Genomic DNA, 27,751 nt, shown 5'->3' on the forward strand with positions numbered 1-27,751 from the left:
GTTCCGTCCCTCCGGTCCAGTTTAAGAACCCATTGTGGCCCTCGAGTCAAAAAGTGCCCACCCCTGGTCTGGACACTCAACATTCTTCCCCAATGTCTGCAGGGGGTTATCTACAGATTTCCATACATACCTCCAGGCATTGTTGCACAACTGAAAGGTTCAAAAGTTTAAGTTCCCAGGGTAATTAAAGCAAGAATAGAATCATTTCCTCATGCCTCAGCCTAGTTTGATTTTAGTAATTTAGCCGTTTGACCACAGTGACTCCGTTTTATTTCTTCACTCTTTCCTCACCCTGAAACGACATTAACCTCTGAGGAGGGGATGAGCAGGTCCGGAGAACAGGCAACCCGCCCCTTCTCCCAAGTTCTCTTTTGGGGTCCGTAAGGGCACGTGCCCATAACAAACATGGCGGCGGCGGCCTTGGGCGCGGGCTCCTACCTGCCCGCCGGCCGGCCCGGAGCTGCGCCGAGCCAATCGCTGGGCGGGGGCGGAGGCACAGGCTGGGGAAGCAGCCCCGGGCGCGCAGGACCCCTGCTGGCTCCTGGTTCCGGGCAGCCGGGACTGCGCAGGCTTCGGCCGCCACGATTGCGGTGAGGGGTTGACCGCGGCGGGGCTGAGGGGCAGGAGCGGGCCGGACTGGGGGCCAGTCGGACGCAAAAAGCAGACCGCGGGGGACGGGAATGCAGTCCGCTCCGGGAGTCCCGGGTGCTGCCCGCGGGGTCCCCGGGGTGACCGGGCTGGGGGTTGGAGAGTCTGGGTCAGGGTGGGAGAAGCCTGGGCGCGGACGGTGCGGGCGGAATCCTTGCCCTGGGGCCCCTGGGGCTGGGGCGCGCGGCATGCATGGGGCCCGATCCATTTTATTAACATAAAGGCCCTTAGCCCAGGTGACGTAGTAGAGCCTCTTGGGGAGCTTTAGAGGAACACCAGGCTGGACCCCATCCCTAGAAATTCTGATTTAATTGGTCAGGGGTGAGGCCGGGGCGTGGGTGCTGTTGATTAGGTGATTTTAGCGTGCAGACCGGCTGCAGATCCATCTCGAGTTTCAGCGCCAGCCCCCGGGTAACGAGCTCCTGCCGGGGAGGGGGAGGGAGAAGGCCCCTCCCCTAATCAGGTGAAATTCCTTTTCCAGCCTGAGGAGGAGGGCAGCCCACCCGCGTGGGTTTCCCCAGGGCCCTGGCGGGTCGGGCCTTGCTGTGGGGACACTGGGCAGGAAGACAAGGCTCGCGATGGCCAAGCAGAAGGCAGAACGGAGAGATACAGTGGGACCTGGGGGTGCTGCTCCTCCCGAGGGTTGGAGAATGCTCATACTGGCCTTTTCGGGGCAAATCCACCCACCGCTGAGCACCTACTGTGGTGAAGGAGCCTGGTGGAGGCAGGGAGCAGAAATCAGAAGTGGGTCTGACCTGGCCCTGCCCTTAAGGAGCCCATCGGAGGCGGGAGGAGGATAAGGGAGGCATTTGGATCCTGATGCAGGAGCCAAGGGGTTTGAAAAGAGGAGAGGACACCTGACCGCGTGTCCTTTGGAGGCAGGTGCCGCTAACCTGGGCCTTGAATCAGCAGGATTTGATAAAATGGAGGTGGGCAGGTTGACGTGAGAAATGCTGAAATGTTTTAGTCAAAAACCCCCGTTTTGAATCTTGGCTTTAGCACTTAATCTCTCTGTGACTTGGGGCCAGTTATTTAACCTCCTGAGCCTTGGATGGAGATAGTAACCAGAGTTGTAAGGATTCATGATAATGGATATAAAAAATTGACAAATCTTATACACTTGAGACATGGTGCATAGCTACAGCAAGGGTAGTGAGGAGGAAGGAGCAGCATGAAGAAAGTTGTGAAGGTGGCATTTAAAAGAGAATCTGAGGTTGGGAGTATATACCAGGCAGACAGGAGCATCAGTGTTGGCTGCTAGAAAGACAACTTCAATCATGGGTTTGACAGAAGGGACACTGACTGAAATCTTTGAAAAGATCATGAAACCAAATGTCAGAGACATGAAAAAAAAAAAAAGTATTAATAGCTACTGTTTATTGAGGGTCTTCTATGTGCCAGATACTGTGCTTGATACTGTGTCTACCTTTTGCATTTCAGCCCACAGCAATTTAAGAGGTTGACTTTGTCCTTCTCACTTTATAGATGAGTCTGAGGCCCAGGGAGAGGGAGTGGCTGGCTCAAGACCACACAGCAGGGAACGGAATGGCTCTCCACAAAGTGCCAAGGTGGGGGTGGATTCTGTTACAGGATATTTCAGCAGGTTATGCACTAGGCTGGGTGGGCTCTCCCTGGGGGAGGCAGGGATGTTATTCTCTGCTAGGGTGGATCGAGGGTGGGAGGCTAGTAGGGGAAGGCATTTTCTGATGGAGGAGCAGAGTCTGGAAGAGAAACCCTGTGAGTGACCCTGCACACTCCCCTCGCAGCTTCTGCTCCTGGACACAGGCTTAGCTGGACAGGCTGCTTGGCCTCTAGCCCTGCCCTGTGCTGGGGGCTTGTCTCTGGCATTCCCGAATATTGTATTTGCCCCTGCTCATTGCAGGCCCTCCTCTTCTGACTTTTAAAAGTCTCTCCACCTCCTTTACCACCACCAGAAGAGACCTGACTGCCAGGATATTGCCGTGCTGCTGCCCTGATCTGTTATAAGTGAGCCCAAGGAAAAGCCAGTTTCTGAGCATCTTCCATGTGGTTTGCCTGGTGCCCAGGACATTAGTTTAATCCTCCCTGCACTCCTATAAAGATGGCATTATGACCCCATCTTACAGGTAAGAAAACCAGGACTCAGACTGGTTAAGTGGCTTGCCTGAGGTTACACTCTTAGTAGGAAGTGCAGTTGACATTAACCCAGACTCTTCTGGTGGCACAGTCATAGCCTTTCCATCTCACCCCCTCAAAGGTTTTCTACTGTTGTCCAGGTGGGGGAGCCTGGAGCTTGGGAACTTGCCTGTAAGGTTTACCTTCTCTAGCAACTGGGGCAGGTCACTGGACATCTGGGTGGGAAAGGGAGCGTCACTGCCTTGGACAAAGGCTTCGGAGGTGAGGTAGGGGAGTTCTGATTCCCTGGGGGATCAGAGAAAGTGAGCCAGGTTAAGATTAGTAACAGGAGTCCATTGTGCTTTACAGCCCCAAGGCACCTTTATACCCCATCCTTGTGTGGTGGGTAGGGAAGGCTTCAGAGGTTCAATAGTAATAATCTCTAAAGTGCTCACCACACTTACCATGCTGAGTGCTTTAGGGTCTTTTCTCATTGACTCACTGACCACTAATGGTAGCCTTAGGAATGTTGGCCCCTATTGCAGATCGAGAAACAGGCATAGAGAGGTTAAGCAAATTGCTCCAGGGCACACAGGGACTAAATGGTGAAGTCAGGACTTCCAGAGACCTCCAGTGTGTCTTCTCTCAGCTCTGTTACTTAGAAAGTGCCAGGGGCACTTGTAGGGTGACGGATATGTTCATGATCTCAGTTGTGGTAATGGTTTCACAGGTGCATACATGTTAAAACTGATCAGACTGTACACTTTGAATATGTGCAGATTATTGTATGTCAGTGATAGCTCAATAAAGCTGTGAAAGAAAAGAAAAGCATTTCCCACCAACCATTCCTTCAGAGGCTCAAAGTTCCAGAGAGAAGCCACTTGGCCATCTTCCTGCTTTGGGGCAAGGTAGGACCATTGTGGCCTGGGAGAGGTTCTCATAGACTTAGTGGGTGGTTTCAGGTAGTTTTGGCTGCTTCTCCTTCTCTCCTTCCTCCACCACTAGGCATGGACTGGCAACAGACTGGGGTGCGTACAGATCTCTCTCTTTTTTTAAAAATATATATATTTTATTGATTTTTTTACAGAGAGGAAGGGAGAGGGATAGAGAGTTAGAAACATTGATGAGAGAGAAACATCGATCATCTGCCTCCTGCACACCCCCCACTGGGGATGTGCCCGCAACCAAGGTACATGCCCTTGACCAGAATCGAACCCGGGACCCTTCAGTCCACAGGCCGATGCTCTATCCACTGAGCCACACTGGTCAGGGCCGTACAGATCTCTTGAGTAATTGCCACTTGGCTTCCAGTGAGTCTGAGAGCGACCCCAGGGAGAGTCTCTCCTCTTCTCCCATCAGACCCTCTTTCTTTACCAGCCAGTTACTCCCAGAGCAAGAGTGTCAAGTTCAGCCCATTCTCCTTGAGAGGGAGATAGGGGGAGAAGACACAGGCCCTGTCCTCGAAGGCCCCCAGTCAGGCTGCAGTGGGCAGGCAGGAGCGTCTGCTGTGCAGGGGCAGAAGGCATCAGTGGGGGCCGAGGAGTTGGAGAAGGTCTCCTGGACACGGTGCTGGCTCCTAAAGGATGGGTGAGATGGAGATGGGGAGGTGGAGAGGGGGCTTCTCATGGGAGGCTCCAGCAAGCACAAAGGCCTGGCCAGAGGAGAAGGTGGCTTGAAGATGCGAGGCAGGCCTGGCTGGACAGGCTGGGAGAGGCCAGACAGCAGAGGCCCCTGAAGGCTGCGCAGGGAGCGGGAGCCATGGCGGGTAATGGGGGAAGGACCGGTCCTGTGGGGTCATTACTGTTGGACTGGGGCTGAAGTCAGCTCTCTAGGGCCTGACCTTGCTGGGAAACAAGTTTTGGCACTGTGTGTGTGAGTATGTGTGAGCGTGCGTGTGTGAATATGTGTGTGCTCACCTACACGCACATGTATGCATGGACATAGAGATGAGGCCCATGGGCAGGCTTGGGTCACAGATTCTCAGCCATCAAGGGTGGGTATAAGTCCCCTAGGGTTGCTGTAACAAATGACCACAAACTGGGTAGCCTGAAATAACCAAAACGTATTCTCTCACAGTTCTGAAGGGTAGAAGTCCAAAATCAAGGTGTCAGCGGGGCTACGGTCCCTCTGGAAGGCAGATCTAGAGGTGTCTATCCTTGCCTATTGCGGCTTCTGGCGTTTGCCCTAATCCTTGGTATTCCTTGACTTGTCGCTGCATCACTCCAATTTCTGCCTTCGTCTTCATCTGGCATCTCCCTGCTGTGTGTGTGTCTGTCTCTGTGTCCAAATTTCCATCTCCTTATAAGGAAACCAATCATGGGATCAGGGCTCATGCTAATTCAGTATGACCTCATTTTAACTTGGTTACATCTACAAAGGCCCTATTTCCAAGTAAGGTCACAGAGGTACTGGGGGTTAGGACTTGAACACATTTTTTGGATGCAGTTTAATTCACAACAGGGAGTGTGAGAAAAGGAAATGCCCATAGCTTCCCGCTGGGGGTCAGTCAAGCACACGTGGGCTTGTTTCTCTAAAAAGAGAACGGCAGCTTTGAGCCTAACAAAAACGATGGACTTAATGCCTCACTGTTTATTTTATTTATTTATCTATTTTTAAAATATATTTATTTTTATTGATTTCTTACAGAGAGGAAGAGAGAGGGATAGAGAGTTAGAAACATCGACGAGAGAGAAACATCGATCAGCTGCTTCCTGCACACCTCCTAGTGGGGATGTGCCCGCAACCCAGGTACATGCCCTTGACCGGAATCGAACCTGGGACCCTTCAGTCCACAGGCTGACGCTCTATCCACTGAGCCAAACCGGTCAGAGCAATGCCTCACTGTTTAAAGTGCACTCATGGACCAGCAACGTGGTGTCACCTGGGAGCCTGTTAGAAATGCGGAATCTCAGATTCCTCCCCAGACCTGAGGAGGAACTACGTCTCAGCACAGTCCTCAGGTACATTTCAGTTGGAGAAGCACCGCTCCACTAAAAATCCTACCTTTATTTCCTTTCCCACCCATGACCCTCAGTCCCGCCAGCCAGTTTCTGCACAGATCGGCCTGGTTGGGAACCAGGCAACCACACTGTCCTTTGCCCTCTCTTTTCACGTAACACGTTCTTGAGTTTCTCTTCCGTGTGTCGAGTTTCTCCGTGTGCTTCCGCTTCCTAGAGAGCATCAGCGTGCTGAGCCAGTCCCTTTGTTGTGTTCTTGGGCTGTGTCCAATTTTTTGTTGTTTGTAGACGTGGCTGCCATGAACATCTCTATACACATTCCTTTGGGGTTAGCTCCTCGAGGAGGAATTTCTGGAATCAAAGTGCATGGGCAGTTGTGGACTCTTATTGTGCTTCTATATCTATGGGACTTAACGTCACAGCAGGTTTCTCCATTTTATCCAACAGTTTGTAGGAACCTGGTTTTGGGAGGGCAAGTGGCAGATCAGGTTTGGGAGCCAGAGAGGCCAAGGTTCAAATCTACATGTTTGCTGTGTGACACTGGGCCAATTACTTAACATCTCTGAGCTTGGCGTTGCTCTATAATACTGTAATAGTGCTATACACTTTGTAGGGATTTTGTAAAGCTAATAATGACATCACCAACATCCATTCATTGAGCCCTCTCTGTGAGTTACCTTATTTAATCTTTTAAGTGTCTCTGCAGAGTAAGCGTGATCATCTCCTTCTCCCTTTACGGAAGAGGAAACAGGCTTGGGTTTAGCAGCTTGCAGTTATATTGTAGGTGCACCGCCTGCCCAAGCCCAGGGTCGTTACGTCTAGATCATGAAGGGCAGACAGTGCACATGAAAGAAGGTACTGAGCACATAGCCCGAGCAAGGTTGGCCCTGGCCCAACACTTGTTGGACGCCTGCCTTTGCTTCCCACGCCTTATCAGTGCTCTCGGGTTACTCCCGGGTACGGTGGCGAACACAGCACTGTTTCAGCTGTATGTCATTACCAATTCCCCAGCTCTGTTTTATGCGCAAACTTTCTCCCAGTTGGAAATGACTTTTTAAATGACTCGCAGGTCTGTGGTTTGGAGCACAGCTGGCTCTGATCCTTGCAGCTAACCAGCTCCTTCTTCCCCAGGGACAAGGATGGCCAGACTGCACGTGGCCACGAGTGCATCTCAGCGCTCCTAGGCTGAGGCTGAGGCTGGGCTGGCAGCCATGGGGCTGGGTGGGCCCCAGGCCTGGCTGTTGAACTTGCCCACAGCTGTGGTCTATGGCTCCCTGACCCTCTTCATCACCGTTTTGCACAACGTGTTCCTGCTTTACTATGTGGACACCTTTGTCTCAGTGTACAAGATCAGCAAAGCTGCCTTCTGGGTCGGAGAGGTAGGCCAGTGCTGGGGTGGGAGTCGGGCAGATGGCAGTGCTGGGTCCCTCCAGGAGCCAGGAGCGTGGGGGCAGGCCGGGCTGCCCACTGAGGCTCAGCAAGAAAAAAAGCTGAGCTGGAGGCCTTGATGACGCTTCAGTGGGGATTACACCAGTTCTGGCCACTGTCCTATGAGCCAGGGACTGTTTTATGTATTCACATACATTAATGTATCAGCTGGGCCATGGCCAGGTGGGAGTTTGATGGGGGCAGTGGCCCGTAGAGTGGGTTTTAGCAGAGGGGCTGACCTGAGCAAAGTGTGCAGGCAGGAAAGCTGTTGTCATCTGTAAGAGGTGGTGAGCAGGCGGGGTAGGGGAAGCCCTGGGGAAGAAGCTGCCTGGAGCCCACCCGTCTCCCCTCTGCCCACAGACGGTGTTTCTCCTGTGGAACAGCCTCAACGACCCCCTCTTCGGCTGGCTGAGTGACCGTCAGTTCCTCAGCTCCCAGCCCCGGTTTGTGTCTTGGGGGAGGCTCACCACTGGTCCTGTCCCACCCGACCCTTCCCTGGGACTGGAGGACCCCCCACCTGTGTTTGGGGTGGGGAGAGAAAGGGAGACCGTTTTCAGCTATTGTCGAGGCTTCCTCCGCTCCCCGAGGTCAGGGCAGTCTGGGTTGGCAAAGTGGCCTTGACTAACTGTTGGCCTTGATCACCTTGTGGAGAGATTGACCTCAGGTCCGCTTGTCTGGCCCTCGGGACTGGGCACTCACTACCTCACACTGCTGCTTCTGGCAGATTACTTTACCCCATCCCTGTCCCAACCCTGAAGAAATGGTATCACACCCCTCTTTGGCCCTCAGCCCTGGCAGCGGGCAAGGGAGCAGAGGAGGGAGTACCCCCTGGTGAGTTGTGCTTCCTAATTGGAGGCCGAGGACTCGAAGCTCAGTGGGACACCCTGGGGTGAGTCCCACATTCTGGGCCTCTGTCCCTCTTCTGGGTCCTGAGCAGGGGGGACTGGGAACCAAGGCTGCAAGGGCACCTCCCGACAGCCCTCCTCTCCCTGGCAGGTCAGGCCCTGGGCTCTCCTCGAGGGCCGTGGTGCTGGCACGGGTGCGGGCACTTGGCTGGCATGGGCCGCTGCTGGCGCTGTCGTTCCTGGTGTTCTGGGTGCCCTGGGCCCCAGCAGGCCTGCAGTTCTTGCTGTGCCTGTGCCTCTATGATAGCTTCCTGACGCTCGTGGACCTGCACCATCACGCCTTGCTGGCTGACCTGGCCCTCTCGGCCCACGACCGCACCCACCTCAACTTCTACTGCTCCCTCTTCAGTGCGGCTGGCTCCCTCTCTGTCTTTGCCTCCTACGCCTTCTGGAACAAGGAGGACTTCTCTTCCTTCCGTGCCTTCTGCGTGGCACTGGCTGCTGGCTCTGCGCTAGGCTTTGTGGGGGCCACACGGCTCCTGAGGCGGCGGGTAGAGGCGGCCGGTAGGGAGCCAGGGTGTCCAGACCTGGCTGCGGATAGCGGGTGAGTGGCCAGCACTGTTCCGAGTCTGATTTCGGTGCTGATCCCCTGTCTGATGGGTGGCTGTCCTGGGGTGGGGGTGGATCTGGCCCAGCCCTAGGCTGTTCTTGACTCCCCTCTGCCCCATAGCCTGTGTGGAGAGGAGGCGGGCAACATCACCTTGGGCCAGTACCTCTGGCAGCTGGCGCATCACCGGAACTTCCTGTGGTTCGTGGTCATGGACCTGGTGCAGGTATGGGAGCAGCCTCCCCCACCCAGGATAGGCCGGGTAGGCCTCACTCAGCGGAGTAGGTTTCTCCAACGCTGGGAAGTCAGTCCTGGGCTTCGCGTGATGACTGCAGGGTGATTCGAAGGCAGGGACACAGGTTGGGTAGTTAGAAGACCTGGGTCCTAGCACCATCTGAGCTCCTAACTCCTTGTGAAGTCTTAGACAAGTCTCAGCCTCTGGGGACTCTGTGACAAACTTTTAAAAATACCAAGTGCCACACCTAAAACACAGGTAGTATATAAGCTAGCCAAATCGTTTTTATGTCATTAAGCTTGCTTTACTAAGGTGTTTTTAATTTAAAAGGAAAAAAAACTTTTAACTGTTCTAATGACAATGTTATCATTCCTAACTTTAGCAAAATTCGATAAGCAACAGGAATTGGTTGTAGGTCTTGCTGTGGCATGTTCCATGCCGAGGGACGGGGCATAAAGGCTGCTCTTGCCCGGCCGCCCCTGCCCGGCAGCCTCCTCACCGCCCTGCTGGGTTTCAGGTCTTCCACTGCCACTTCAACAGCAACTTCTTCCCCCTCTTCCTGGAGCACCTGCTGTCAGACCACATCTCCCTCTCCGCCGGCTCCTTCCTGCTGGGTGAGTGGTGTCTCGGGCAGGCTGGAAGGGCAGAGGTTCGCACCCAGGACCCCTCGCCCAGCTGCAGGCACAGCCACTCCCCAGCTCGGGCCTGGGTGGCAGATGGCACAGCCTGTGGTGGGCTGCACCTCCAGCCCCCAGCTCTGTTTTCCTGAGGAAGGGGTGAAGGAAGCCTGTTGTGGGCAGGAGGGGGCAGGGCTGCTGTCATGGTGGTCCTCTCGGTGATGGGGCCGCCCAGAAGGAGACGGCACAGTGTGCCGGGCCTGGCTGCGAGTCCGGACTGTGCTTATTGACTGTTTGGCCTTGGGTGTTTTATTTCCTATCTCTGGGTCTCCATCTCTCATCTGTAAGGTAGGAGTAATAGTACCTACCTTAAAAGGCTGTGGGGATTAAATAAAAGGATGCAGATTAGCTCTCAGCACAGAGCCTGGCAAACCCTGATTCTGACTGTTAAAATGTGGACAGTTGTGGAAGCTGCCGCAGTGTCCCGACAAGGCTGCACCCCTTCTCCTCAGGCATCTCCTATGTCGCCCCCCATCTCAACAACCTCTACTTCCTGCCCCTGTGCCGGCGCTGGGGCGTCTACACCGTGGTGCGGGGGCTCTTCCTGCTTAAGCTGGGCCTGAGCCTGCTCATGCTTCTGGCCGGCCCCGACCGCCCCGGCCTGCTCTGTCTCTTCATTGCCAGGTATGCCCTGCCCTCCCTCACCCCACACCTCTGTTGCACCCCTTCACTCTTGCCTGCTTTCTCTCTCTGCTGGCAGCAACCGTGTCTTCACGGAGGGCACCTGTAAGCTATTGACCTTGGTGGTCACTGACCTGGTGGATGAGGACCTGGTGCTGAACCGCCGCAAGCAGGCGGCCTCGGCGCTTCTCTTCGGCATGGTGGCCCTGGTGACCAAGCCAGGCCAAACCTTGGCCCCACTGCTGGGCACCTGGCTGCTGTGCTTCTACACAGGTGAGAGCCCAGGGGCTGGCAAGGGGCTTGCCTGGCATACCAGCTGACAAGCCTGGCTCTAGGTCTGGTGAGGGAGAGAATGGCAACTGGATTACCCTGGGTGCCACACCTCCTCTGCCTCTCCACCATGAGTAGAAAAACTGGGTTTCTGATTCTTCTTTCAAGAGTTCATTCATGGATTCGACAAATATGTATAGAACACTGTCTCTGCCAGGTGGTGCTCTGAGTGCTAGGGAGACAACAGTGAGACATACGAGGTCCTCGCCATCGTGAAGCTTAATCTAGTTGGGAGGAGGGGGATGTGGTGTTATGTAGCCAAACAAGAAAGTAGCAGATGGTGATAAGCGCAGGGGTGAAAACACAGCAGGTCTTCAACAGATGGGGTTTTGTTCAGTGCTGTTGCATTATAATGTTGATGAGATGCTGTAGGAACTTCACTTGTTTATATTGATTAGCCTATGCCAGTGATGGCGAACCTTTTGAGCTCGGCGTGTCAGCATTTTGAAAAACCCTAACTTAACTCTGGTGCCGTGTCACATATAGAAATTTTTTGATATTTGCCACCATAGTAAAACAAAGATTTATATTTTTGTTATTTATTTTATCTACTTAAATGCCATTTAACAAAGAAAAATCAACCAAAAAAATGAGTTCGCGTGTCACTCTGACACGCGTGTCATAGGTCCGCCATCACTGGCCTATGCTAAAGTTGGTTCATTATACATTGTTCCACTTAGAGCCACAGAACTTATTGAGGACATTGAGTGAGGCCTTATTGTAATGTGTCTGAAAGGTATTAGTGTGGTCTGGGAAGGTCTCTCTGAGGAAGTGACAGCCAGATATGAACTGCATGGGAAGGATTTGGTCTACAAAGATCTCAGTGGATCCCAGACAGAGGAGTGACAAGTGCAAAGGCACAAGGTATCAGGAGTGGTTAGATCAGCGGTTCTCAACCTGTGGGTCGCGACCACTTTGGTGGTCGAACGACCCTTTCATAGGGGTCGCCTAAGACCATCGGAAAACACATATATAATTACATATTGTTTTTGTGATTAATCACTATGCTTTAATTATGTTCAATTTGTAACAATTAAAATACATCTGCATATCAGATATTTACATTACGATTCATAACAGTAGCAAAATTACAGTTATGAAGTAGCAACGAAAATAATTTTATGGTTGGGAGTCACCACAACACGAGGACCTGTATTGAAGGGTCACAGCATTGGGAAGGTTGAGAACCACTGGGTTAGATGAAGCTGGAAACGTTGATGAGGGCTCTGGAGAGCAGGGCAGGGTTTGGATTTTATTCTCAGTTCGAAGAGAAGCTATTGGAGGGGTTTTAAGCAGAGGGTGACATGGTCTGATTTGTTTTTAAGAGGTGGCTCTGGCTGCTGTATGGAGAATGGATTGTAGGGAGGCTGTGACAGAGGCGATAGAGACTTGGACCAGGGTGGTGCTAGGAGGCTGGAAAGAAGTATTTGGGGTTGGGATGTGTTTTGGAGTTGGGTGGAGGTGAAGGATTGGCTGTTGGGGAGTGCTAAAGTCAACCAGGGAATCTAGGAAGACTTTGAGGCTTTTGGCCCATTGGGTGGATGGCAGAAAGGGAGGAGCAAGGTTGGGGTAGAAATCAACGTGTTTTGGTTGTGTATGTGTGGCATCTGAGATGTGGCACTGTGGACCTGAGAGGAGCACAGGGCCGACTCTGGTCTTTCTGCACGCTCTCGTCGTAGGTCATGATCTCTTCCAGCAGTCCCCACTGACCCCTGTGGGGAGGGCCCAACCCTGGCCAGAACCCCCGGCCCCACCCCCGGTTCAGGCCCCTACACTCCGCCAGGGCTGCTTCTACCTGCTGGTGCTGGTGCCCATCACCTGTGCTCTGCTGCAACTGTTCACCTGGTCCAAGTTCACGCTGCATGGGAGACGCCTGCGCATGGTCAAAGCCCAACGCCAGAATCTGTCACAAGTCCAAACCCTTGACATTAAGACAGTGTGAGAGGTGCAACAAGGCCACTCTGATGAGGACACTGCCCACAGCTCTGGGCAGGAGCCACTTTTGCCAGCCTGGTGTCCTGCTCCCCTGCCTTCATTGGGTGCAGCCTCGAGATCAAAGGGCAGAACCGGAGCTCCTGGGTCTGAGCCAGGAGCGTCATTGGGTCTGAGATCGTGCTTGGCTACCTGGCCCAGCTTGGGCAAGAGCTGGGCCAAATTTGCTCAGGGACCTGCTTGCCCTTATGGGCAGGAGTAAGAAAAGGACCAAGAAGGGATGGGAATGCCCTGTGGTCACATGGGGTCGCCACAGGGCACAGAGGCCTGTCCCCCTGCCTGGGGCTGGGGCTTCATGTGCGCTCAGGAACCACTTTTGATACTGCCTTTCGTCCAGTCGGGGTGCTGACTGGGAGTCCCACCCACTCCGCCCCTCCACCCTTCCAGTGGTGTCTGCCATCTCTGCTTCAGTTGTGCCTGAAGTAGCATGCCCCCGCTGCTGCAGGGCTTCTCCACGCCCACCTGGCCTCCTAAGAGGTTCAGCTCATCAAACGGATTAAAGTCATTCTGTTCCCATTCCTGAGGTCTGTGCTGTGTGGGCGTGGTGGGGTTGGGGAATATGACTCATTTCATATGAAAAGCACTCAAGAGCACTTTTCCAAAGTGAGTGGAGGGGCCACCCACATCAGATTCCAGAGGCAACAGGGAGAACCTGTGGACTGGTAACTGCATGGGCACTTGGGATGCAGTCGTAGCCCCAGGGCACTTCCATGTACCACGGCTGGACACGGTGATCAAAGAAGAGCGGCTCCTCTTAGGCCAGAGCCCACAACCTTGGAGACACCAGAGAGCTTTCAAAAATGGTGATAGGTCTGAGTTCTGTTTCCCAAGGTTCTGCGTTCATGGGTCGGGTTTTGGAAAGCTCTGTGGTGATTTTACCTGTGTTCTGGGCCTTGGCAGCCCTGGCCTCTGCTTAGATGCCAGTAACAGCACAGCCTTCACACCCCCCCCCCCCCATTATGATAACCAAGTATTTCCAGGCATTGGCAAATGTATATGGAGGGCAAAACTGACCTGACTAAGAACCACTGCTCTAGGCCAGTGGTCGGCAAACTCATTAGTCAACAGCCAAATATCAACAGTACAACAAATGAAATTTCTTTTGAGAGCCAAATTTTTTAAACTTAAACTATATAGGTAGGTACATTGTTATTAACTTAATTAGGGTCCTCCTAAGGCTTAGGAAGAGCCACACTCAAGAGGCCAAAGAGCTGCATGTGGCCCGTGAGCTGCAGTTTGCCGACCACGGCTCTAGGCCAATGGTTTGTTGAGGGCCTCATAGTGCCTAAGAATGCAGGCTGTAGGGCTACAAGCCTGGGTTCAAATCCTAGCTTTGGGAAATTACGTGATCTCTCTGTGGCTCTATTTCCTCATCTATAAAGTGGATGATAAAAATATACTATATAGGTTGTTGGATCGAATGGGTTAACATTTGTAAAGTGAAGGGCAATTTCCCCCCAAGTATATAGAATTAAAATGGAGAACTGATTACTCAGAATGTCTGAGCATGGGCCTCAGGAACCGCATTTTAATAAGCTCTTGAGCTTCTTACACACACGGACGTTTTGAGAGCCTCTGACTTAGGATGTCAGATGCTGCTCCCCTCATTCGGGTGGAGTCTCACCCACGGGCTTGACAGGCTGGCACTTGGGCTAAAGCTGGCCAAGTTTGGCTGTGGCAACAGTGCCCTCTAGAGGACGATGAGGCCTCAGATTCGGGGGACCTGAGCTCCTCCCTCTTCCCTCCCAGCACTGACAGAGGCCGGCTGACGCGTCTATTGGAAGGACTTTATTTAAGTACACTGGGCCCCACCAGGCAACGTGGTTTGTGCAAGGCTGTGTGAAGGACAGGCTTGGGCTAAAAGAAGGGAGGTGAACTGGTTAAGCACACTGCAGTCCGCGGGCCGCAACATCGCTTTCACACACACCTGCTGCTGTGGCCCATACCTAGAAGGGCCTTTCATCGTTGGATGGCATGGGAAGACTGCCTGAGTCTGGGATTGGGGCAGATCTTGGTGTCAAGTGAGGGTGCCGGTGAACATTGGCCAGACCCAGCTTTGTACCATCGGGCTGAAGGGCCTGTGGACCACTGCGAGGCCAGCCCAGTCCAGAGTACGTGCTTGGCCCCACTGGACCAGAGGTGAGCCTGAGCCCACCAGTTCCTGGCACCTGGGTCTGGCCTCCTCCCTCCCTAACTACTCATGTCCAAAGTCAAGAATGGCACAATATCAGCCCAGAGGGGACCTTCTCATCTCTACAGCCTAGCTCCTCAGGTCAGCTAGAGTGGGAAAAGGCAACTTGGTTCATTGCGGCTTTCTCCAACCCTAAGGGCGCTAGGTCCCCCAACACCCCTCCTTTGCTAGGGCCTCTGCCAAGGAGTGATTCTACCACCTGTTTCAGAAAAATCCAACCAGCAACCAGCCTGTGGATTCCAGGGCAGTGAGCAAGTGGGAGAGGGAGAAAGGCTGTGGGAGTGACTTTGAGTGCAACCTCAGATCCCAAATGGCCTCAGCCTATGGATACTGTCAGTTCACCCTTAGCAGGGAGTGGTGGGGCCCTGGAGGCCATGCTAAGCTGAGATGCTGTAAACATTAGTGTGAACAGGGTGACTGGTGGGCAGGAGGCAATAAGCTCCCTCTCTCCAGTTCCCATACTGAACAAACAAATAAATAACATTGTTTGAAGATGGCATTGCCCAAGGATGGATGAAAAGTAAATAATGGCCTGGAGCCAACAGGCTCCTTAAGCTCTCCCAAGATCCCCTGGATGGGGCTTGGGATTGGAATTTTAACTCTGCGGCCAATCAAAAGTAGCACTACTCCTGCCCTCCTCAAATGCCCAGTGTGGTCCTGGCCCCCAGGTAAAGTTAAGAGCATCCTGCCCTCTCCTTTCCAGCCTCCCAACCCAAACTGCAATCAAAACCAGATAGAACTCAACCCCAGTTCCGGTCCTCAATCCATGATCAAGAGGCATCAAGAACAGAATGATAAACAAGGAAGGCAGCAGCTGCCTTGGGCCTCAGGGCACCCTGGGGAAGGGGTGGGGGTGGGGTTTAACCAGCTTAGGATGGGCAGCAGCAAGGTCTCCCTGGGGTTAGATCTACCTCCCTCTGTGTCCCTATGGTAGGTAGTAAACGTAGTCCCACACAGCCAGACAAAGGCCCAGTAGACGAAGGAATGGGGCCCTCTGCCAGCATTCTTTCCTGTCAGGGGCCAGTTAGTGGTCAACCCCAGGCCTCAGGCCATCACCATCGTGGGTAGTTCATCGTCCTTTCTGGGCCCTGGGATCCCTGGGCCACACGGCACTCGCATAGGTGCACATACTTGTACCCACACATCCATACACACACACACACACACACACACAGGCAGTTCCTTGCAAACACTCCGACTCAAGAAAGCGAGTTTTAAAGTGGAGTTAACTTCAGAGAAAGATGAAGATGATGTCCCAGCATTAGAAGGTTTTCCTGTGGATGGATCGGGCACCGTCTTCCTCGTATTCCTTCTTGGAGACCCACATCTTCTTAAAGGTGTCCAGGGAGGCGAGGATAGAGCCCCTGGAGTAGAGGGAATCAAAGGAACACTGTGAGAAAAGAGCGTGGGTATTTGCTTCCTATTCCACTCTTATTCCCTGAACTACTCACCCGATCCATGTGGAATACAGTCTCTCCTGAGGAGCAGATATCTGCAAGGGGAATAGAAAGAGGAATCTGAGACGTTCACCCTCCCCTCTCACTTTTCCTTCCAACTCTTCTTTATGGCTAATTCTCACCACCCAAGGCAGTGGATGCATTTCACACAACAGACCAAGTGGACCTGCTGGACCCTGCGGTCTCTCGCACCCTAAGTACAATTCCCAGAAAGGCTGGGGCTATCTGGGGGCAAGATGCCATTGCAGGAACCACACTCCTTCACTTAGAACCCCTCCTTTCTCAGGCAGACTAGCTCCCCTCGGCAGTCACTAAGATGTTGGACTGTCACAGGGGAGTAGCAAAAGTCAATCTCCTATCAATGTCAGTTTCCCTGGAAGACCACACGGGGGCCTTCAGCCTAGCACCCGGCGTCATCTGGGTATTAGAACTGCCCCCCTTTGAGAGGATGGAGAGCGAGAACGGGCCCTCCACTCTGGCAGACCTCAGGGTCAGTGTGGAAGTGGGAGCATCTGCCAGTACCTGTGGAGCCCTGGCTGCCTGAAAAGCTTGGGCAGAGCTGGAAAGGGGGCCACACCATATGGCACTATGGACCCTTGGAAGCCCAGTTCCACCCAGCCCTAGCCTGCACCATGGTCCTACCCTGATCTTCACATCTTTCGGAGCCAGTTTCTTCACTTCACTCAGTAGCCTGTCACCAAAACCTGAATGGGCAAGAAAGGAGAATCTCAAGTCAATTCTCTGGGCATCTGGGCCCAGCAGGATCTGGAAGCTTTCTGGGGAAGGGCCCCGAGAGCAAAGACCAACCTTTGAACAGGGTGGAGCCTCCTGAGAGGACAATGTTAGAGAAAAGCGTGCGCCTCAGGTCCATGTCAGACTTCTGGATGGCAAACACCAGCACCTCGTGGATGCCCTCACTCTCCTCGCCGATCAGGTCTGGCCTGAACAGAAGCTCAGGTGCCCGGAATCGGGAAGGACCAATCTGCAGGGTGGAGGGCCAGCTTCAGAGGTGGAACGGGGGCCGAGGTCTCTGGGAAGGGGGATGGAAGAGGCCCCTGTGTCCACCTCTTAGTAACCAGGTGGCTATGAAGTCCAGGCTTAGGAAAGACCTCAGATGTCAAGGTCTCAAGGAACAAAGATAGGGTTCTTGGGAACAAACAGGGAACAAAAAGAAACAGGGCTCCCAGGAAACTAGAGAGAGGAAGCTCCTCTGTTTAATCCTAGCTCTGGCATCATCCAGCCAAGAGACCTTTGGCATTAATACATGGACTCATTCACTCATAAAAACTTCTTCCAATCAATGGAGGTCTGGGGAGAGGCAACCCAGCCTATGCTGTGCTCACGTAGTTACGGACAGCACTAACCACCCTCTTCCTGACCCCATCCCGACCCAGGAAAATGCCTCTGGTGCCTTCTCGCCACACAAGAGAAGCCAGGTCCCTGGCACACATCGCTGGGCAGGCGGTGAGGCTGCTCACGAGCTCTGCTGCTCCAGGAGGGCTGACAGAGACGGGCACATCTGACTCCCGCCGCCCCACGAAGAGTTCTGTACAGCCCCAGACCTTCTGGGGGCCTGAGGGCACAGGTTCGGTCGCCTACCTCAATGGTGCTGCCATCGGGCAGGTAGTACTGAGCCTTCTCCGTCTCTAGTGTCTCATCCTTCTGGGGGTTGATGGACAGGTAGCAGGCTCTCTGCAGAACCAAGCATGAGTCAGGCAGGCAGGAAACCTGGCACCCACCTGGTCAAAGTCCCGGAAGACTGACACGCTGCTGCAGAATCTGCCATCGCAGTGATTGCCCTAACGGTCGTGAGAGCTGCTGCCCTACTGCAGGAGCAGGGGATTTCGTTGGCATCCACCAGATGGCACTTAGGATATGAGTGCCCACCTGTTCCACCTTCCTGGTGGGCAAGTGTGGAAACGTGGTTCCCTGGATCTGGGTCTGAGAACACAGCCTACTCTTAGTCCAGACTCAGGCATCTTTCTTCTACTGCTCATATGGTTCTGGTGCCACTACCCAGCTCAGAGGTTACCCTACCGCCACAGGTGCCGGAGGACTCAGTTTACTTAAAAGATAAATGTATTCTGAATTCCTCAAGGATGGAAAGAACATGTAATTTGTACATAAGGTCTGAAAAACATAATGATCACCCAACTTAAGAAATAGAAGCAGCTCCCTTTCCCCTACAAAATGGTAGCTCTTTGGGAAGGTGAGTGTGTCAGGGGGCCCAGCTGGAGATCTCACAGCTGTCAGGAGGCCTAACCCAGACCCCTAGGACGGGAGCTTCACCTCTTCACTCCAGGTCCTGAGGTCCTGGATGCTCCGTTCCCATTCCCTAGCCCATCCCTGGGCCCACAGGGCAACACTCACTTCTTTTATGGCCTTGACAATCTCAAACTCTGAGGATGAGTGGAAATCATAGCCCTCCTTACGCAGGTAGAGGCGAAGGAAGCGAGAGACGTCTCGGCCAGCGATGTCGATGCGCATGATTGAGTGAGGCATGGCAAAGCCCTCATAAATGGGCACGGCATGGGTGACACCATCCCCAGAATCCAGCACCACTCCTGTGGTCCTGCCTGTGGCATAACTGAAGCAAAGGGGGCAAACCGTCACTCACGCCTGTCTCCTCACTCTGGGCAAAAACTTACTTCTTTTAAAGTTCAATGTCAGCTGAACTAAAGCTGGGGCCTGCCTTTCTCCAGGGCCCTGAAACTGGACTAAGGATGCCTGAGCACTGAAACAAGCCTTCAAAAGACCTGAATGAGGAGCTGAGCCTCTCCAAGCTCCCTGCCCATGCCCAGAAGAGCAGGCCTTCCAATCTCAAGAGATGCCTGGCCTTCAGCCGGTTCATGGACCCAGCGTGAGGGGCAGATTTTACTCTCTAGACAAGAGGAAAAACCTCAAATGCCCACAGGGCTAGGCAGGGAAAGTACATGAGTAAAGGAAAATAAGAATATTCACTTCCACAAAAACTAGCTTTTCTCCCACATAATTCTCTAGGTCTGTCCTTAGTTTTTTTCTCTTTTGGTAGAGACGAGGAGACAGACATATATTTCTGTGGTATGAGGGGGTGGGGACCTCACTGTGTTTCATAATTAGCAACTGACACTCTGCCTTGGTGTTGGGAGGACAAGGAATGGAGTGAACGGGGTGAAGTCAAGCTGGCGAACTCTAAAATGGCAGCCTATTTTAGCCCATAGGAATGCCAAAGGAACTGCTTTCCCCTCGGTGGCCAGGCTCGCCAGCCAGGCTGCTACTCACAGGCTGAGCACAGCTTGCATGGAGATGAAAAGGGCTGGCACATTGAAGGTCTCAAAGAAAACTTCAGCAGCTCGTTCTCGGTTTTTCCGTGGGTTTAACGGCGCCTCTGTCAGGAGCACAGGATGCTGGTGAAAAATGCCCAGACAGCAATCAGGGTGAGGCCAGATGCCCACCCCTCATTAGTGCTGGAGGAGAAGCCTGTGTGTGGCTGGCCAGGGGACCTTGCCAGACAAGCTGGCCTATCACTTACCCCTGCCCAAGTCAGATCCTCAACTTTCCAAAATCATGCCCCCTTTCAAGTCTCATTCTGACCTCACCTCCACCCCTTTACTCCTCTTCTTTTCTTCCATGAGCCGTACATCCCTGTATCTACTATATATATATCTCCAGTTGTCAAGAAGATTTTGCTAATAAGCTATTGGAATTATTATGATAAACATAGTTTAAATTTTTTTCAAAACAGAAAGTTAAATTTTAAAATTGAATGTACTTTTAAAAAATCAGACCATATCTCTCCCCTGGAAATTCTGGTCCACCTACTGTGCACATTCCTCGGTATTTCTGAGTGGAGAGTTACTCCTTAGAAGTTAGAGTATGTGCTCTGAAATCTGAAAGATGTGGGTTTGAATCCCAGCTTTATTTTATTCATTGGGTGATCCTGGAAACACTACTTGGCTTTTCTGAACTTGTTCTCCTGTTTGTAAACTAGAGAATACTACCCACATCTCATAGGAATGCTGTAAAGATGAAATGCAAACATGTCTAAAAAGCACAAGGTCTGATGCCTGGTACATAATTAAGACTCAAATACTCTTGGCAGCTATTGTCATCGTCCTCATCTCTGGGGTCGGGGTTCTGACGAGCTCTGCACTCTCTGCAGGGCTGCCCCGCACACAGAACTCTCACCTCCTCTGAGAAAGTCTGCAGCTGGTCCTTAGAATAGACATATTGCCAGATGCGCTCCATGTCGTTCCAGTCCTTGACAATGCCATGTTCCATGGGATACCGGATGGAGAGCAGCCCTCGGTGCTCCTGGGGACAGAGGGCAGGACTTACAGCAGCAGCCAGTCTCTCAGCTGAGCTGGCCAGTGAACCCTGCGAGTTCCACCCCACAGTCCTCACCTAGGCTAAGGGCGGGTACCCATTCATTCTCCAAATCTCCAACTGTACAGCTGCAGAATGCTCTCACTGCCCAATCAGCGGGCAAATTAGAGGGCTTCTGCATGTCCATGGACCCTTGGGTGTCCTCAGGGCAAGTGACAGGAGACACCCTCTTCGTTGCCTGATCCCAGGACATAACCTCCTGGCCCTCACCTCTGGGCCTCAGCACTGGGAGCCAAGGCTGGCAACTACGATTCTGTTGTTTTGCTTCTAGAGGCTGCCTGAGGGCTCTGCCAAACTGTTAATGAACTCATCCCCAGGGTACCCCAGCCAGGATCTACGCCCAATCTCTTTTGCCAAAAAATCCCCATGCCAGTCATTTTGATCATTGGCAAGGTAGTGACAGAATCCAAAAGGAAGGCAGAAGCTCTGTTTCCTAGACTGCTCTCTGTTTCACAAATTAGGGTTTTCTTTCCAAAACCAGAAGCTGCTCCTGGAAGAAAGAAATGGATGAGGCCTAGGATAAGAGAACTGAAGGGGAGAGTTTAAGAGGAAATCGCTCCTTTTACTCATCGCTATGTCCCTCTGCTGGGACACTGTCCATGTGGGAACTAAAGAAGGTCCTCTGTTAGCTTGAGGAGTGGGAATTACCTCAGCTTTGGGGCCAATGAAGATGTCACCTTCGAGGGCTCCTGCCATGACACGAACGTGCTTGGGTCTGCCCACACTACAAAAGAAAGTGGGGAGGACCATCACTTTTCATTTCACAACACATGACAGAACACAGGAAGGATGTAGAGAGGCACAGACTTAGGAAGAAATATACTCAATGCTACTGTGATTATCTTTAAGGAGGGAAGTTACAGTTGATTTTGATTTTCTTATTTCTCTTTTTCTGCATTTCCCATAATTTCTACAATGAACATGTATTAAGTTATGTGTGTATTATTTTTATATTATGTTATTAAAACAAATTTTAGAGGATTTTATACCTCTAGTTCTTCTCCTTCCCCATATATGTGGAGACCAAGAGAGACAAGAAAACAATTTCTAAATGAATGGTTAACTCAAAAGATTTGAGTCTCTTTAGCCCTCTGCCCAGGCCTTCTACTCAATAAAACTATGCTGTTATAACTATGACAGATGGCCTTCTTTCTTTTCTTTTAATCCTTACCCACGGAAACGTTTTTATTGATTTTTAGAGAAAAAGGGAGGGAGAGAGAGAAACACTGATGTTAGAGAGAGACACTGATTAGTTGCCTCCAGTACATGCCCTGACCAGGGATCAAACCCTCGACCTTTTGATGTCGACACTCCAACCAGCTGAACCACCCGGCTAGGGCAGATGGCTTTTTTCTTTTTCTTCCGCTTTAAGCCCTTCCCCAGGCGCCCATGCCCTTCTCTTGCCTGCAGTCTCTCTGCCTTAGGAGGAAAGTCCTGAGAACTCATTCTCACTAAGGTTGGAGGTATGGTTTCATGGTTAAACCCCCTCCTGGGTGCTAGGAGAATTTTAGAAAAAGGGCTCCATGTAAAGGGAGTCACCCAAAGCAATGAGTTACTGATGAGAACATTTTTGGCATCAGATAAAAATCTGCCAGTGCCTCTCAAATTGTACTATGTAGGCTGTTTCCTTAGCTTCCTCCAAAAGCCAGCTCCTGTCCTTTGCTTGAGTACCAAGACTGACCTGAATGACAGATCCCTTCTCCCTAAAAGATGGAGGGCTGAGCCTGTAACAAAGCTGACAACCTTCTCAAGCTTCTAAGTTACAGAATGACTTACTAGTTTGGAAAACAGTATTTGGGGATCTGATCACCAGCAAAACCAGCTTTAATCACACCGGATCCCTGAGGAGAAAGAGAAAGAAAAGTCAGAGGTATCACAAAAACAAGAGATTTATATCATACAATATGTATATGGTTTTATTTTTATTTTAAAAAGTGAGAGACCTTAGGGTTGTATATGATATATCTATTTATATAAGCATTTGTACAGTGAATGCATGCCAAAGGGAAGGAAGTAGGACTGGAGAGGGTGAGAACTTTCACTGTATACTCAGAGTATCAATTGATTTTTCTGTACTCTTTGACTTTTCTACACTGAACATGTTTTACTTTTGGCATTAAAATAATGTTAATAGCTTTTTGGTGGCGGAGAAGCTGGGAGATCCCGGTGGGCTGAGAATGCCAGATTTCACTGTCCTCCCCAGGCTTCAACCGTCCCCTAAAGGTCCTCAATAAAATGGTTTGATCCAACCCCCCCCCCCAAATATTAATAACGGGGAGAAAAAGACAACACCTGAGGAGAGAAGAGGAAAGTAGCTAGAAGCACCAAAGCAGCCAAGTTCAGGAACACAACCAAGGTGGGAAGAGTGTGTGACTCTCAGGCATACCACCACCAGATGTCGGAACTCTCCCTGCCCCCGGCGTGTGTGACAGACACCACCATGAGCACTGCCATGGAGCGCACACTGTCTGCTTCTGACTGCGGGGCAGACACACTGCGTTGTAGGGTTTGTGGTTATTGTTGTGTTTTTACTCTGCTTTGTTTTACTCACTCGTAGGTCTCCTGATGATAAGGGGCCCTAAAGTATTGTCTGAGAAGAGAGGAGACCCAGCATCACAATCCTGCTGCTCCAATCCTTGGTACGTTGGGTGGGGTGCCCAGAAAAGACCTCGACTTCTCCCACCAGCATCTCTGGGCGCAACCAAAGTAAACACTGATTCTATACACACAGATAGTAACTCCACGCAGGGCAGCTGTCGAGGCTTGATATTGCTTGCAGATATAACCTGTTCTCTTCCTTCTCAGCTCTCTTACCACCACAGCTGATACCTCTGCCCTTCCAGCCCAACACAGTTTGCAGCTAGTTGGGGGCAAACCCTTTCCTGCTGCCTGTCAGCAGGGGCTACTACTCCTGGGATGGAGTGTGGTATTTCCAGAACCCGCACAGCAAGCAGTAAACACACCGGGAGACACTAAATAGGTTGTCTGCACCGAAGACTTCCCAGCAACATCCCTGGTCGCCTCCCTGTCCCTTATTTGTGCTCTGCCATGAGGGAAGGGTTTGAGATGGGCCATCCTTGTGCCTGACTCTGGCAACACAGGGAGTAAGTAAGAAGTGGTTGAAGGACAGGGAAAGCAGTAAGTTGAGCAGAGCAAGCCAGTTCTCTAAGACAGCAAGAACCTCTGCCAATAGAAAAGAGAGAAAACAGGAGATAAGTGCAAACTCATTGGCCTGGGCAGAACAGCAAGAAGCCTGGAAAAGGTGCAGCTATACACTGAGCTGCAGACTGGGAAGAAGGAAGAACTATCCTCCTGCAAACACAGGGCTCTGGGACAGCGGCATGGATAGTGAGAACAGTGCTGTACAAGACAACTCCAGGAGCGTGTTAGTTCAAGCTTCCTATAATTGCTCACTGCCTTCATCTGGGTGTGGTGATGCCAACAGACTCATTAGATCTCCTGGCACAGGCTGAAAAAAGAAGAGTAAAGATGAGACCTGTACTTCAGACTCTAAATATTTTCCTGGATATTTGATTTTACGTTTACTAACAAAAGGACTAGAGTCTAAGTCTGTGGTCGGCAAACTGCGGCTCGTGAGCCACATGCAGCTCTTTGGCCCCTTGAGTGTGGCTCTTCCACAAAATTCCATGTGCGGGCGCGCATGTACAGTGCGATTGAAACTTCGTGGCCCATGCGCAGAAGTCGGTATTTTGTGGAAGAGCCACACTCAAGGGGCCAAAGAGCCGCATGTGGCTCGCGAGCCGCAGTTTGCCGACCACTGGTCTAAGTGACAAGGCAGAGTAAGATGATAGGTTCATTTCTTCCTCTCTGTCCTTCCTAGCAAGACTATAACAGGCCCAGCTCAAATACCACTGCCTTCCTCCTGAAGAACAGTCCCTAGGTGGGATTAATTATGCTCCTATTATCTCACAAAATCACTATTACCTATACCACTAGGTAGATGCATTTCATTCTGCTCTCATATTTGACTTTATGGTTTCCATTTTTGTCTCTTTTCAGCCTAAGTTCCTCGAGGTCAGAGACTTTATATATCAGCAGTAGCTGGGTACTCAAATAGATGCTGGTTGACTAAAATGAAAATCAAGCTCAAATGGATTGGCAGTTGATGTCTAATAACTGGAACCTGAATGAGCAGCTGGAATGCCAGAAGCCCCAGGCACAGGTGGCGCAGAAAAGACCAAGCAAGGCAGTGTTGGGAATGATGCACAAGACCCAGGAACCAGACCCAGCTTGTCCCTGCAGCCCCACGAGCTGGCCTGCCAGGCCTCAGGTGTGTGAAGAATGGGTGGGGCTGAGGGAGATGGTTTCCTCCTTCTGTGTTGCCAGAGTTAGGCACCAGGATGTCTCATTTCTCTATTCTGCTCAAGCTATACCATGAGATCATATAAGAAGGTAATCAATTTCTATAACAGTATTTATAACTAGGAACTGTGTACTTGGCAAATGGGCTGCCACTCTATTATTCACTGAGGCAAAACCAAGTAAAAGAATGCCTTGCAGAGGCTTCTTGAAAAAGTAGTCTCATTAAATATTGGATTTTTGAGGACTCAAATCTGCTGCAGCCACTGCTGACCATTCATTCTCCTTCTGCTTCAGGCAAACGAAGAGCAAATCCCTTAGCAAGGCTCTCCCAGTACCTGCTGGCTATAGGCCTTATGGCTTGGGTGACCTTTATTCTAAGCTCTCCTGATTATTCTGGACATGCTGAAAAGAAAGCTAATTGTCTCCCGTTTTACAAGTGGGAAAAGGATGCTAAGAGATGGAGCCTCAGATTCTAAGATATTGGTGGCCCATTTTGGGCCCAAAGACGTATTATGTTTGGCCCACAAAGTACTTTTTTAAAAAAAACTACTTTATTGAGATAAAATTCAATTTACCCATTTAAGGTGTATAAGTCAGTGGTTCTTAGTATATTCACAGAGTTATGCAATCATTACTACAATCTAATTTTAGAACTTTTTTCATCATCCCCCAAAGAAACTCTGTATCCATTAGCAGTCACTCTCCATTCTATCCCTCTTCTCTCACTCCTAGTCCTGGTCAACCACTAATCTACTTTCTGTATCTATAGACCACAAACTACTTTTACATTAACTTCTGACAGTTAAAAACTAGAAACTCATACAACATTAAAAATTTCCAATTTCTTTTGAAAAATCAGATCTGGCAACACTGGGTCTGCATTCCTGCAAATATGGCAAATGTCAACATTTATTATTGGTGGTAGGCACATGCTATGTAGGTGCTCTGAATTTTTCTTTAGGTATAATGTCTCTCATTTTTTTTTTTTAAAGGGGTGCTGAAGCAGCATAACATTCCCCCAAACAGTGAAACTCTTATTGTTACTGTTCCTACATTTAGGCTCCCATAGCCACTAAGACAGTGTTTTTTAAAATATATATATATTTTATTGATTTTAGAGAGAGGACGGGCGAGGGAGAGAGAGAAACACCGATTCACGCCATGGAGCCTGCAACCCGGACATGAGCTCTGATGGGGACCCCACAATTCTCCCAAACTGGTGGTGTCTCACTGAACTCAACCTCCTGTTTTTCAAGTCAGGAGCCATACTCCTAGAGAGAAGGAAAGCTAACAACAAAAACACCTTTCCTTGAAAAAAAGTGAGAAACTTGGAGCCCGATCTCAGCTTGCGTCTCAGCTCCTCCACTCACTAACCTGGTGGTCGGAAGAGTGTTCTTTAACCTCTCCAGGTCTCACGTTCCTGCATCACCTGGGGAGAGTCATGCCCATCCTCCTACCAGATCTGGAGCTTAAATGAGATGATGCAAATGAAAGGGCCTTCTCGCTTGCCTATGGTCCCAAGGGCTGAGTCAACGGAGCGGATCTGACGGTGGGTTTAGGGCACAGGGAACTGGCAGTTTTGCCTCAAGGGACTTGGAAGGGGCACAGAAAAGGTCAACCGATCTCGGTGGCACTAAACCCACAACGGGAAGACAGAAATGCAGTGTTTACAATTGCCCTCCTCTGCCCACAATAGGAGCAGTATTTAATTCCATTTGTCACTATTTATGCCTTTTCGTGGTGTTCTGGCAAGAGGAATAACGAATAAAGCACTGGATGTAGGGCACCTCGACTGTGCGACCTTGGGCTCCCTTTAATCCTTCGCGCTTCAATTTTTCTCATTTATAAAATGAGAATCAAACTTCCTGCCTTAACCATTCACCCAGTGTTTGTGAGGATCCAATTCGAACGTATGTTCGCGAAACTCCTCCGTAAGCTCCAGAGAGCCTGGCAACTATTTTCACCATCAACTAGGCGTCCCTGCTTGCTTGGTTACTCTTTTAGCCTCGACCATTATTAACGTTGTGATTTATAATCACAGAAATAAATGAAATCCTATGGTCATTTCTAGCACCAGATTCTCGAGCCCCACCCAAACGCACAGCCTAGTCGCCCGGCTCCGGACAGAAGGAAACAGCCCTTCCCCACCCGCGGGCGGGCCTAGTCCATCAGACCCCACCATTGAAAGTTCCGGAAGCCAATCCCAACAGCTCTCTTGCAACGCCCCGCCCCTTAGAGCTGAGAAACATTATGGCGGCCCGGAAGAACAGCAGGGGCATAAGCCAATCACTGCAGAGGGCAGCCCTCATCCGGCAAGGCTCAGAGGCGGGGTCATCGGTCAAGATCGACAGCCAAAGCAGCCAATAGAGTTATCGAAAACTGGGAAGGGGCGGGTGCCGGGAGCTCACAGAGCGGTTAAGGCCCTTGAGCCCCGGGCCCAAGGACCCGGCTTGGACTACAAGTCTTCCCTTTATTCACCCCAAAGCTCTCCAACCCACGGTTCCAGACCGGCCGCCCGGCCTGCGGACTACGGGTGGGGGTAGAAAGGAGGCAGCGGTGGTTGAACCCGCCTGACAGGCCTGGCCAGTGACAAAGAGCTGGCGGCATCGGGAAGCGATCCCTTCGGGGAGGACAGCAGAAGTCCCTTTAGAGATAGGAAAGATGCAACTCACGTTGTCGATCACAACAGGCTGGTTGGCGATAACATCGTAGGACTCCATGGCAGAGGAATCTCTACCTCCGAGGAAGGAACTGCCTGCCCGGTCCGCTGCTAGTGCCACTGACACGCATGCGCAGACTAGCCGCCGGTGCAGGGCGATGAGGGAGCGGCCCGATCTTGCCTCTGAAGAACTACAACCCCCAGCATGCCTTGCACCTAAGGTTAGAGGGCCAGGCAGTTTCCGAGCCACACCTAGTTTTAAGAGATGGAGTGACACAGTACCCTGGGTTTTGTAGTCTCCATGGGTAAATAGAAGGGAAGC

The 27,751-nt window shown here is 51.4% G+C and overlaps 2 protein-coding genes across 8 annotated transcripts; one reads left to right on the forward strand and one right to left on the reverse strand.

Moving 5' to 3' along the window:
- Positions 1 to 383: 383 nt before the first annotated feature.
- Positions 384 to 12,950, forward strand: MFSD13A (major facilitator superfamily domain containing 13A). 7 transcript variants are annotated; one of them, XM_081105360.1, is made up of 11 exons: positions 384 to 590; positions 2,134 to 2,216; positions 2,531 to 2,753; positions 6,831 to 7,078; positions 7,488 to 7,570; positions 8,124 to 8,576; positions 8,703 to 8,805; positions 9,332 to 9,428; positions 9,944 to 10,115; positions 10,192 to 10,385; positions 12,122 to 12,950. In XM_081105360.1, the coding sequence occupies exons 4-11, from the start codon at positions 6,911 to 6,913 to the stop codon at positions 12,382 to 12,384; spliced, it is 1,533 nt and encodes a 510-aa protein (XP_080961486.1). In that variant the 5' UTR covers positions 384 to 590; positions 2,134 to 2,216; positions 2,531 to 2,753; positions 6,831 to 6,910; the 3' UTR covers positions 12,385 to 12,950. The 7 variants fall into 7 exon arrangements, with proteins under 7 accessions (XP_080961486.1, XP_080961485.1, XP_080961489.1 ...); XM_081105359.1 differs by having other exon boundaries at positions 480 to 590; positions 2,583 to 2,753; XM_081105363.1 differs by having other exon boundaries at positions 481 to 590; positions 2,583 to 2,753; positions 8,280 to 8,576.
- A 1,250-nt stretch (positions 12,951 to 14,200) lies between these two features.
- ACTR1A (actin related protein 1A) lies at positions 14,201 to 27,573 on the reverse strand. Its single transcript, XM_081105366.1, has 11 exons — positions 27,443 to 27,573; positions 22,224 to 22,288; positions 21,096 to 21,171; positions 20,250 to 20,375; positions 19,344 to 19,468; positions 18,453 to 18,669; positions 17,682 to 17,774; positions 16,890 to 17,064; positions 16,725 to 16,786; positions 16,077 to 16,117; positions 14,201 to 15,989 (listed from the first exon to the last, which is right to left on the reverse strand). The coding sequence occupies exons 1-11, from the start codon at positions 27,488 to 27,490 to the stop codon at positions 15,887 to 15,889; spliced, it is 1,131 nt and encodes a 376-aa protein (XP_080961492.1). The 5' UTR covers positions 27,491 to 27,573; the 3' UTR covers positions 14,201 to 15,886.
- Positions 27,574 to 27,751: the final 178 nt, after the last annotated feature.

Source organism: Myotis nattereri, assembly GCF_964212035.1.
Source record: "Myotis nattereri genome assembly, chromosome: 13".
In the NCBI taxonomy this organism is placed as follows: domain Eukaryota; kingdom Metazoa; phylum Chordata; class Mammalia; order Chiroptera; family Vespertilionidae; genus Myotis; species Myotis nattereri.

Bases quoted from the DNA above. Each gene is read 5' to 3' on its own strand.
- ACTR1A (XM_081105366.1), bottom strand. From the start codon at position 27,490: ATGGAGTCCTACGATGTTATCGCCAACCAGCCTGTTGTGATCGACAAC. The intron at 18,670-19,343 runs GTGAGTAGCAGC...CCTTTGCTTCAG, and splicing joins ATGCAAGCTGTGCTCAGCCT to TTATGCCACAGGCAGGACCA. The intron at 17,775-18,452 runs GTGAGTGTTGCC...TTGGTTCTGCAG, and splicing joins TTGTCAAGGCCATAAAAGAA to AGAGCCTGCTACCTGTCCAT.
- MFSD13A (XM_081105360.1), top strand. From the start codon at position 6,911: ATGGGGCTGGGTGGGCCCCAGGCCTGGCTGTTGAACTTGCCCACAGCT. The intron at 8,577-8,702 runs GTGAGTGGCCAG...TCTGCCCCATAG, and splicing joins GACCTGGCTGCGGATAGCGG to CCTGTGTGGAGAGGAGGCGG. The intron at 10,116-10,191 runs GTATGCCCTGCC...CTCTGCTGGCAG, and splicing joins CTCTGTCTCTTCATTGCCAG to CAACCGTGTCTTCACGGAGG.